The sequence below is a fragment of the Gigantopelta aegis genome, chromosome 4, assembly GCF_016097555.1.
Source record: "Gigantopelta aegis isolate Gae_Host chromosome 4, Gae_host_genome, whole genome shotgun sequence".
NCBI lineage: Eukaryota > Metazoa > Mollusca > Gastropoda > Neomphalida > Peltospiridae > Gigantopelta > Gigantopelta aegis.
This window is the reverse complement of record NC_054702.1, coordinates 77,886,962-77,899,363: the sequence shown is the minus strand read 5'-3', so window position 1 is coordinate 77,899,363 and position 12,402 is coordinate 77,886,962. Positions and strand designations below refer to the sequence as shown.

General features: G+C 35.4%; 1 protein-coding gene across 1 annotated transcript in view; it reads left to right on the top strand.

Moving 5' to 3' along the window:
• The window catches only part of LOC121371152 (anaphase-promoting complex subunit 1-like), a 51,453-nt gene that overhangs the window by 3,000 nt on the left and 36,051 nt on the right, over positions 1-12,402 (top strand). The window contains exons 2-13 of the mRNA XM_041496822.1: positions 1,008-1,230; positions 1,570-1,728; positions 2,040-2,112; positions 2,943-3,037; positions 3,597-3,676; positions 5,531-5,610; positions 6,121-6,266; positions 7,490-7,710; positions 8,559-8,768; positions 9,709-9,807; positions 10,214-10,304; positions 12,153-12,218. Of these exons, the coding sequence (XP_041352756.1) occupies positions 1,060-1,230; positions 1,570-1,728; positions 2,040-2,112; positions 2,943-3,037; positions 3,597-3,676; positions 5,531-5,610; positions 6,121-6,266; positions 7,490-7,710; positions 8,559-8,768; positions 9,709-9,807; positions 10,214-10,304; positions 12,153-12,218 (1,491 nt within the window). The 5' untranslated portion in view covers positions 1,008-1,059. The remainder of the gene's footprint in view (positions 1-1,007; positions 1,231-1,569; positions 1,729-2,039; positions 2,113-2,942; positions 3,038-3,596; positions 3,677-5,530; positions 5,611-6,120; positions 6,267-7,489; positions 7,711-8,558; positions 8,769-9,708; positions 9,808-10,213; positions 10,305-12,152; positions 12,219-12,402) is intronic.

Below are 12,402 nucleotides of genomic sequence, written 5' to 3'. Positions count from 1 at the left end.
TTCTTCCAGTTTCACTTTATCTGCATTGTTAATTTGTCTTGCTTTATGTTTTATGTATTTACTTTGTTTCAAGTATTTGTAGTAATAGTAGTCGCCAGTAATGTTATAATATTTGTAATTAGGAGAGGGCCTCGTAGTTTGAATAACTTGTGCCCAATCCTTTTGTGTATTATATACAATAAAATATGTTTCAAACAAACATGATGATGATAAAACCTTGCACCATTGATGTGACAAACTGTGTTCAGCTAATTATTAAATTTAAAAACTTGAATACTATACTTAAGGAAATAATATTCTTTGTTTTTCAATGATGATACATAAAATATAATATATTCCTACCGATTAATGTAAAAAAAAAAAAAAAATGTGGATGCAAAAGGAATTCAATCTAGTAATAAAAAGTGTAACACCATCTAATATTGGTGACATAGTCTGTCCCATCTATAAATATGTGTTTTGTAAATAATTTTGGTTTGGTTGACGTAAGAAAAAGAGTAACAGTGTTTTGGAAATAACAAAAAATAAGATGTTTGTGTGCAATTAAAAAAGTATTCGGTTTAGAAATAAATAAAACTGTAATACATACCATAATAAGAAAACGGCACTTATGGCATTTTGGTTTCTGCACTGGCATAGTCTTGATACAAGATAACTTGATTAATTTCACTACAGAGGAGCAATAAGAAAATAATCAGTTGTCTCAATAAAGCAAAAAACCCAAAAAACTGAACAGACTTTAAAGCATAATACACTTAGGGATGTGGACAAAATATCTAAAAGAATAGACCAATACAATGTATGTGAACAACCCAACAACAAACTTGAATGGAAACCAAATTTGGTCCTGGCAACTAGATTTTCATATCTGTTTATTATTTATTAACATTAAAATAATTTACCACAGTTCAAAATTTAACAGGACAACACTATAAAGCCATTTCCTTTTTTGAAAACTCATGAAAACAAAATTATGGTCACTGTTGCAATGTTGGTTATATTTTCAGATTATTATGCTGGTGTGATACACTATCAGCAGTCACACTGGATTCAGATGATATGATAGCAGCCTGCGAGACCCAGGATTTTATTCCATTTGGGAGAGAGTACATGCGTTATCATCCTGGTCAGTTTCAACTCCGACTTCAGGGCATCAACACATTTCACGCAGACCATGGACTTCCACTTCTCAAGTCATTCCGAGACATCTCTCTTCATGACACAGGCAAAGTAGGTGTATTGTAACTGTTATCATATGACATGACATCACTTATATAATGAATCAGTCAGTTTTGTCATTTCATGCATTCATCAAGTACAAACATAATACATACATGTATATAGAGTGCTCAGTGGTTCTTAAACTATTTTAATCCCTCCCCCACTAACAAGCGATGTTCCCCCCATTTTACATGTTGTTCTTCACAAATCTTTGTTGAGTAAGGACAACATCACAGCATTGCCTTCACAAAAAAGTGATCTTTCTTTCCCTAGAGAAAGTTGACAAAATCTTCCCTGCATCTCTATGCCCTTTTGGGTGATAAATAATAAATGTGTGTTTGTTTTCAGAAAGAACAGTGGATATTTCATGATGCGAGTGATAACGAGGGTAAAAGGTTTGACGAAGAGTTGTACGTGAGTGGTAAGACTGTGGTGTGGAGTCGCGGTGGGCAGGATGGAGCTAAAGTTGTCGTCACAACATACACTGTTGATACACCGGTGTTGCAGGTAATCATTTTAAACCAGTGGTTTAGAGGAATAGAGTTATGTAAAACAACACTCTTAATTGATAAGTATTATGGAGTCATTTACTAGGTGAATTTTTTGTTGGTGTTAATATACTGCAAAATATTTTTTATTAGATTTTGTTTTGTTTTATAATAACTGTCATACTTTCATACAAGTGTGACACCAGTTTTAACTCTATATTCTATCTTTATCTACTTGTAGTGCTTATTTACTTGATGTTTTATTATATTGCTTGTATAGGTGACAGAGCACAGTTATTTACAAGATCATTATAATTTGTATATTTCTAGGCACTGTGGGGATCTTTCATTCTGCCATCAAAAGATCTACAGAATAATGTTCCCATCTCTCTAGAACCTCCAGGTAAGTGGTTTAGAGTTCATGTTTGTTTTGTTTAACGACACCACTAAAGCACATCATCGGCTGTTGGATGTGAAACATTTGGTAATTTTGACATATAGTCTTAGAGAGAAAACTCACTACATTTGTTTATTAGTAGCAAGAGATCTTTTATATGCACATCCTAGACAGGATACCACATACCATGGCCTTTAATACACCAGCTATGGTGCACTGGCTAGAACGCGTAATAGTCTAATGGGCCCACCAATGGGAATCGATCCTAGACTGACGGCGCATCAGCCGAATGCTTTACCACTGGGCTATGTGCCGCCTTAAATGTTAAGTGGTTTATGCAGGCTTCTAGATTATGGTAGCCCCACTCCTATGGCTAGTGATATTCAATGTTGGGAGGGTAAATAACTATTATTGCCATGCCTGATGGCTAGAGAAACAAAATTGCCAAATGTTGCAGTTAAGTCTATTTTGTAAATATGAATATCCTGACCCCACCCCAACCCCCAGTGTTAGTTGTTTTAAGTGCTATCTCCCTCTTTAGGTGACATATCTGATTATTACCATTATTAACTTAAAGTAAAGTAAGGCTAGTGAAAAGAAATTCTAGAAGCCCTGTTTATGTAAACTAAATGTATGTTTTTGCAGTGGCTGTATAAAGCCTGCTTATTCTATAGACCACATTCATGTTTAACTGCCTGGACTTACGTTTTTTTATCTTATTGATGACTACAGGTTTAAGTAGAATGACAGAAACATGTAACATTTTGTGCAGTATGCAAGTGTATATTCAAACTAATGCTGGTATGCTAATATTTAACATGATTTTGTCAATTCAGGTGTCATGCAGCATGGAATCTGTGTAGTTGAGGCAACGAATTTAAGCTTTTTCCTTGACAATGGGGGAGAGTATTCTACATCATTGCCATTTCAGGTTTGTGAGATTCTCAGTGTATGCAATCACTTTTTCTAGCTGTTTACTGTTAAAATAGGAAGTTCATGTTGCTGGTATTGGAAGATGCCAATTTTATTCTAAGTTATGAAAATGTGTTATTTAATAAAAGGTGGTCGAATTTTTATCACTATTTTTCAGTGCAGAATGGAAACGGATGTTTTAATTATGTTCCTCTTGAGAGGGAAAATTAATTGGCTTAAATTATTTAGCTCTGTTGAATTTGTTAACTTTAGGGTTGATCAACAGACTGTTTAATAACTTCAGTCTGCTTGGCTACAACAAAACAAAATGCAAGATTCATGATAAAATGACATAATCAATAACAATAATATACAAATGTTTAACTTCCAATGTAAAGTGTCCTTATTATGGTGTTTTATCAGTAGCACAAGGTAGGGCTCACTCAATTGGTGTCGGGCTCACTATATCTCCAAAATGTCCTTATGACACTAATGTTTTACCTTAAAATTGTGCACTGATTGAGATCCATCCCAATATAGCTATAATTGAAGTAGTAACAAATGTGTATTTGTTTTAGGTTTCTCATGTCTGGGTCATGAAAAATGGGCTTTTGTTTGAGAGGACCGTGTCCCATGCTGAACTTACAGCTCCAAAGAAGTAAGTGTTAACATCATTAGCATTATGTATTTAGCAAATAATCTTAAATTGGTAATACAGTGGAACCTCGTTAGTCCGGACTCCAGTAGTCCGGAATCCTCACTTTTACGGACGTTTTTTTAGCAAAACGAAACGACCACTCAGTAAAGTTATTCATTAATCCAGATATTCAGCTTCCGGAACCGGACGGTCTTAATTCTGAACCAAATGTAAAAAGTAAAGGCAAATTGCTTTGGTTGACCGGTCGCCGCTGATTGAACATAAAAGTAATCCGCCAATTAACGCTCAAGGAATTGACAGAGATAAAATGTCTGCGCGAGGTTTCACACCGCAGTTTATTAACTATTCACCTGTGTTTATTTAGTGTTAGTAGGATAGAGCACAAGTGTTCACAAGTGTTTGTTTGTTTTTTTAAATATAATTTCTTTTATCTATGACCAGACTGGCTGTTTTATTTTATGAAAAAAAAAAAAAAGTATTTTATTTTTAAAAGTGGGTAACTCTTGATCATACCCCATGATCTCGTTTTGTAACTACCCTCCTAACTTACCTGTATGATTTATTACTGAATACTGTTCATAATTGTTTTGGTGTCCAACTCAAGAGTATTGTCAGTCACCCAAAATAAAGACAAAGGAAACTTTTATATGTTATTCCTATCAAAACACTGGCTTGCGACTCTTTCACAAGTGGAACAATGCTCATTCAGGTTCTCACCGGTTTTGAGAGAGTTGTATTTCTGTGCTAGGGGTGGAGGGATGTATCATGTTGACGTTTATATTATATCAGTAGATATAGCAGAAATGAATTATAATTTCGCCATTTAATATGTTTAAAATATAATCTGTAAACGTAGAAACTTTAAACTAATAATGATTGTATATAAGTGAGAAACAATATGCATTCCTCAACAACGTACCCACTTCGTGGAAATGAACTCAACCATGTGGCCTAGATTTACGATATTAACCGGTATGACAAAACACGACTAATAAAATGTAAAACTTGTTGTCGCTAGTAATCAAACATTTAGTATCAACAATGCAACATGTCTTAAACAGTATTTCATTTTATTTAATCGCATTTTCTAACTTTAAGACGAGCACCTGGCAGTATACTACTGAATAGTAGACTGGCCTCACGAACATGCAAATAGCGACTTATTCACATCACGAGGCGGATCAACAGAACAAAACTGGTTGAAGAAATGTTTGGTTCTAAAAATCGAATGTGTCGTTTTTATTTTGTTTGCGAATCAAGGGAGGTTACTCATCACGTACATTTCAGTAATCCGGAAATTCGTTAATCCGGACGTTTTTTGTAATAACCATACTGTCCGGACTAACGAGGTTCCACTGTATATTGAATGTTGTTTACCCTGATATCAGGGTCAACAGGTTATAGATAGGAACTATAGACTTCAGGTAGGATAAAACATATTGAATTTTCACTAAGGTCTTGGACCTGGTGATATTTTATTTGTGCCCTTTTCTTTTTATGCCATCCTTATTATTTTCAGCATATAAGCATTTAACGCTGTACATACTGCAAGCAGTTTGATAAACATTCTTCCTAACATCAGATGAAACCTGTTTAAAGGTATTTTTTGTTGTGAAACACAAGACAACCCCTGCAGTTAAGTACATGTCTACGGCAAAAACAAAATGCCGTTGAAAAACCCCTGAATATAGTACAAGGCAAAAAAGTGCTGTGGAGAATTAAAAACTGCATGACATTGCTGATTGCCGTGGACAATTGCAAGGCTTGCAAGAAAATAGACCAGGAATTGTTTGTGTGGTTTTTTTTAATTTGTTTAGAAAATTACACACTTAATTGTGCCTTTTTGTTTTACAGAAATGCTCCCAATCAGACTGTTGTGTTTAGTCTGCTTCACCCATTGGATGAGGTGGCTCCTGTTATTATAAAAACTTCAGGTATGTCAGAGATTTTCTTTTTGAGTTTCTTAATATTTTTTATTTTATGTCATGATCAGTTGCTTGTAAGTAATTAAAGAGCAGCAGATTGGTTAGTGGATCCATTGATAATTTTTACATTCTCGTGGATGATCATTAATTACAATTGGTTTGGGTAAGGGGTGCACTTCTGTGTATATTTTTATCAGAATATTTATGTAATTTAGTATTTATTGTATAATGGGAGAGTAAAACTTACAAACACGAAATATACAAAGCAAATCATTGTGACAAAGAGGTTATTACCATTACGTGTTTAGGTATTGTCAAAATATATTGGGGGGGGGGGGGAGAAAACGTCATCTAATTAAATGCACCAAAAATAATTATATCATTTATTAATTCATATGTCTTGGTTTGTACTTGGCTCTCATTAAATTAAAATATTTATTTATCTATCTTATTTGTACAATTCTGACAGTTATGGGTGACTGATTGTCGTGAGTCTCTAACTTTATCCTTTATGTGCAGGTGTGGGTGATTGTCCCAAGGTCAACTACATGACAGACAATACTCAGAATATTGTGTTCACCAGCGAACAGCCCTCGTTGGCCTTTACCTACGACACAGTGATGGGTGTTCACTCGGCTTGGCAAGTTCGCAGGTCAAGGGTGGATGTGAGTGTTCAAGTCTTTGTTATCTGTTACAGGGTTCACATAGATTTGGAAAAGTTCTTGAATTTGAGTGGTTATAATAAAAAGCACTTGAATTTGTCAAAACCCATGAAAAGTGCTTGAATTTGAGTGGTTATAATGAAAAGTGCTTGAATTTGTCGAAACCTATGAAAAGTGCTTGAATTTGAAAAGGCTTTTAATTTGTTAAAACCTATGAAAAGTGCTTGAGTAGTCAAAATGAAAAGGCCTTGAATTTGTCAAAACCTATGAAAAGTGCTTGAATTTGAGTGGTTATAATAAAAAGCACTTGAATTTGTCAAAACCCATGAAAAGTACTTGAATTTGATCAAATTGACTTGAAAAATGTAAATCCAGTTGATATACTCTCACATAATGGTCTCGGCACCATGATTGTACACTGTTTGTGTTTGTAAAGTTTGTGTGCCTTCAGCCTAATGATCAGAATATCCTGCATCTATTGGGCAAGTGGTCCAGTTTGTTAAAACGTCTGCTCTGTATAAGAATTGTTTTTTTGTGAATTTATCGATGTATAACAGTCACAAATTGTATAAAATCGCTTCGATTTTATACAATTTGTGACTGTTATACATCGATAAATTCACAAGAAATGACAAACAATTTGTATAATTACAAACAACACTTCTATTTAGTTAAAAATCCACAAAAATCAGTTTGTAATATCCTTTCCATCACCTGTTTTATGTAATGACATCCCATTTGATGTTATTGTTTTTAAGTGATGTTGTCCAATCATAATAGAGTGAATCGTATATGGGTGGGAAGTTTGTAATTGTAGTACTATACTAATGTTACTTTTAGGAAATGACATTTTCAAAATTTAGTGTTTCTCCTTGTTGACAAAGGTAATTATTGTTACATTATATCACTACTGTATTAATTGGAAAACGAAGGTAGGAAACAACATAGTTGGGTGGTAGAATGGTGTAGGAAGAACACTACATACATATATGTATCAGGGCTAGCTCTGGCACTCGACTAATTCGCCATTCACGAATTGTGAAAGGTTTTGGCAAATTTTATTTTAATTTGGTGAAATAATTTCAGGTAATTTTTTAGAAAATAGCTGTCAATTTCTGCATTTTTTAAAGTTTTAATAGATAATTTGGCAAAATGTTTTGTTCACCCAGAGCTAGCCCTGTACAGTAACATATACCATTGCCCTGAATTTTTAATTGTTATTTTAGGAGCAGTCTATGTTGTCGGCGATGTTTGAGAACACAAGTTTTATGAGTATGACGACGCCCAATCTGAACTACTCGAGCAGCAACCACTCAAGAATCTTCAACAACATATCGAGTCACTCTCCGGGCATGTCCCCGTTCTGCAGTCTGTCTGGTCGACTGACGTCTCCCGCTAGTTTCTCACGCTCACAGAGTCCGGGATTCTCACATATAGCAGGAGTCAGGTGAGATGAGATTGCTACAAAAAGCAGGGCTAACTGCCACTCGCCAAATTCGCAAATTGCAAATTTTAGGAACAATTGACCAATTTTATTTTAATTTGGTGACAACAATTTGTGTAATATTTGTTTTAGGTGGTAGTTTCTAGTATTTAACTGTTAAAAACCTTTTGAACATAATAACATTTCCTTGTAGTACTGACAGAACTAGGTTACAGGACATGGTAAGTGTTTTTATGTAATACATTTACAGCCTTTTGTTTTCTTCCAGTTGTGGGTTTGATGAATAATGTTTTTAGTATCGATTTCTTTCTTCTTTCATGGTGGTAAAGTTCCTTGATTAGTAATTAAAAGTTTTTTCCTAATTCCTAAGGTACTGACAGCAGCTTTTTTTGAAAATATTTTTCTGCTTATTTTATCCATGATCATGACAAATGTTATTGTCTTATTTCAGACATCGGAATAAGTATAGTGTATACTGACACAGTGAAAACCCAAAAACAACTTTTCATTGCAAATAACGACAAACTATTAATGAATTGATGGATAATGTAATATGACATTAATGACTGGTATTCATGAGATACATTCACATGGAAACATGGCCAGTTATCATCAGTAACTGAGTTGCATTCATAATCAAAAAGTTCAATCTCCCCATATCAAGGTCAGTATCACTTGTGTCCACCATTGGCCCGTGAGCATGCGTGAAGACGACGGGGGAAAGGATTGGCACAAACATCTCAAATAAGCCACAGGAATCTTCCTCCACTCCTCCTGCAACGCCTGTGCAAGCATGTTTAGATGCCTGTTCTTTTCTTTCTCAATTAGTTACGTCCACTCTTTGTTTTCAGCCGATCCCAGTCACCTGCTATGACGTCAGGCTTGGCTCACAAGTTCCAGAGTCCCTCACAGAACTGGTCCCCAGCAGCCTACCTACGAACACCAAGTGCTGCCAATAACTTTTCTATTATTGGCAGTGAGAGTTTTACTGACCGGGTGAAACCAATCCAGCCGGAGGTGTGTTTGGAGCACATATGGACCGAACCTGCACCTCCTATCAGGTGGGTTTTCTTCTGTCAGGTGACGCCCACGATGTTGGGACATTGTATGTTGCCATGTGGTTGTCAGGCTATTTTAGTGTTTGAACCCTAGGGATATAAGCACCTACCAAACAAACAAACAAGGATATTTTATTAGAAAGTAGACACATAGTTAGATATTCTGTTGTTCCATACATAGAGGTGAAAATCCCTAACAGATGTTTCCAGATTTTAGCACTACCCAAAAATTGTTTCTGTGTTCTTGTTCTTTGATGAAAAGCTTACAGTAACTGTCCTTTTTAAGATATTTAAAACTTAGCTGGTTTCCTTTAAGATTAAGAGTTTGACATCGAATAACCGGAGGCGAGACGTAGCCCAGTGGCAAGGCGCTCACTTGATGCGCGGTTGGTCTGGAATCGATCCCCGTCAGTGGGCTCATTGGGCTATTTCTCGTTACGGCCAGTGCACCACGACTGGTACATCAAAGGCTGTGGTATGTGCTATCCTGTCTATGGGATGGTGCATATAAAAGATCCCTTGCTGTTAATCGAAAAGAGTAGCCCATGAAGTGATGACAGCAGGTTTCCTACCTCGATATCTGTGTGGTCCTTAATCATATGTCTGACCCCATATAACTGTAAATAAAATGTGTTGAGTGCATCGTTAAATAAAACATTTTCCTTCCTTCCTTCGAATAACCGATGTTTAATATTATCAAGCAATATGCTCTAGAAGTGTTATTAAACAAAACAAACTTTAACTTTAGTTGAGATTGTTTTATTCTATCATGCTGTCACCATACCGAAAGATGTTTTGTTTAAGGTTTAGTAGCTATATTGTTCTAAAGTTAGTATTATGTTAAATAAAGTTTATTAGCAATACTTAGATCAATATAAGTTCTAGAAGTAGATTTTGAGGCAAATAATATATACATGTAGCTATCAACATGTTTTTGTTTTAGGGATGGTCCACTGGGGAAATCGTCCAAAGCATTCCTTTCTAAGGACGTCTGTGATCAGCAGTATTTGTGCTACATGGTTCCTTACAGACATCAGCTGAGGTGAGATGTTCTGAAAAACAGTTCTGCATTCACTGTCTGTATGTCTGTAACTTTACCCTTAAAAATCTTCTCAGGTTCTTTTTATTTTTAAATTCTAGCCACAAAGTTGGACAGAGTTAGTTGGAAGCATTGTAAAATTCTAAACTTATTTATTTTATTAGCTATTTATCTTTTTTCAGGAGACCAACCCTGTTGGTACCATGTGTTTAAGTAAAGCTACAGTGTTGCCTCTCCATCCTGTAACATTATTTACTAATTTAAACTGCAAACACATCTACAATTTCAGCAAACATGTTTTAACTAACATAGAATATCATCAGCCGCTTTGCTATTGTGGAACAAAACAGCTGAGAAACTGGATGCTAGATGATCTGGGCCATTTAACCAAATTTTAATTTGTTTTCAGGTGTGTCAAGTTTGAAGAAAGTAACGACTTGAGCAGAATTATCTTTGGTTCAGTGACAAACCTTTCGGCCAAAGATGCTGCTCCAATTGAGGTTTGACATGCAAAATGTTATATTGATATATATATTTACATGTTCTATTACCTAAGTAGGTGTGTAAATTTAAGAACATATCTTATCAGTGTTACCGACCACAAATTCTGCAAATAAGCCTTTAGAACCAATTAAAGGACGATGAATGTGCCTTGTTTAATATATTTAATGATGTTTTTTAAAAACATATTTAATGTATGTACGTGTATTTGTTGTTTTTAATAATAATTGCAATACATTAATTATTTAAATGCTATTCAGTCATCAGTTAATATTAATTAGTATTTTTTGTTACATTATTTTGGCAAACTCATGCAATTCGATACACGGGCAATTTCGCTATCAGGGGTTTTCCCTAGAGCGATAAGCCGACACGGCCCGTGCTCCCTTAGCCAGCCAAGTAAGCGCCTTCATGTCTGGTAAGCACCTTAACTGCAGGACCGTGTCGGCTTAATTTGTAACATGTATACAAAACAATGGAGCTGTGATCCGTAACGTCATTCACCACACATTATCACACTTCCATTTGGTATCTCTGCAATTCTTTAGATGTTCACTTTAAGGTCCATTGATCGCACTGTTTTAATTGTCGGCGGGCTTGTGCTGGTCACGCGGTACAGGTGATCGGCTACTACTAGTCCGCCAGATAACTGCTTGTTGTAATAATGTCTGTATGCTTGGGAATTACGCATCAAGACAAATCAAAGAAAATACCTATTAATTGAATAAACATCTTTGAAGGTGAAATTCTTGAATAAAACATGTCTCCATTATTTTAATTTTGTAAAGTCTTTGAACCAAAGTAATAAAAACAAACTGACACTGCATGTCAATTTGAATACACATGCCAGTTCAGGGCCGAAAGACATGTCGGCTATCCCAAGGGCTGAGTTCAGCCAGATCGAGCGAAAACCAAACGTTCGCTACACTGGTTTGTGCGCTTCACGTTAAACCAAATGGACACGATGGACACCAATCAAATATTTCGCGAACGTTAGGAAGAACGTTCGTTGGCTGAACTGAGGAAAGCTCTCAGCGTAATACATAATACACGTCACGCTTCAGAGTCAGTTGACACCCACGTGTCAAGAGACATCGTTGCGGACATGAACAATACGATTACACGGAAGTAAATCTTGATGTAAATGTGTAGAAAAACAATAGTTGTTTACATCAATGAATACCTAACTGCAGTTTTGTTATTTCCTTTGTCTTTGTTAATTTTGTACCTATGGTCGAGAGCACGCACTGAGATCGCGATCGCAGGAAATGAACATGCAGTATTTATACAAATTGCAGTTAAACGTACACTGAATTAGTTTACAATAATCGTATTTGTTAGATAATGCTAGATATGTATTTGTTAAACTGTGAGGTGACAAGCATTTAACACGACGCTGAAATCAACAGCAACAACATGGCACAAATTATGAAATTGTTGGGGGTGGGGAATTGATTTTTTTTTTTTTTTAAAGTTTTAACCCCCCCCCCCCCCCAAAAAAAAAAAACCCCACAAAAAAAAACCCAACATGATTTGATGGATTGAAGGCAAACACTTAACTGTTTTCAACCCACTACCCCACTTCTTTTGGCTTGATTTTTGTGTTATAATGATGCTATATATGTAAGCGCCTTAAAAAAATCCTGGGGAAAGGCCTGGCTATAACGACAAAGCGACCCAGGGACGAACATGGTCGTTGTAACGAGGTCTGACTGTAGTTGAATATACCTTTAGTTTAGTTTGTAATGTCTTGGAATATTTTAACATATGTGACTCTTTATTTGGGTAATAGTGGATTAATTAATATTCAAATTTTAATCATTTGCTAATGAATTATATTCTTTCAGTCCCTAGACATGCTGGTAGTCCTGGAACCAACTGGTTTCCTTGTCATATACAGTGGCATCACCAAGGTAGCCTATTGAATTATTTTGGTCTTACTTTGTTTCAGGAGTTACTTTGTTATAATTGATTTAAAAATATATACATAATGATTTGTTTTTATAAATAATGCTGATTCTTACACAAGTTTTACTAAATTAACTTTTTGGTTACATAACTAAGAGGTATATAAATGTTTTTGTTTGGGAAACCTAT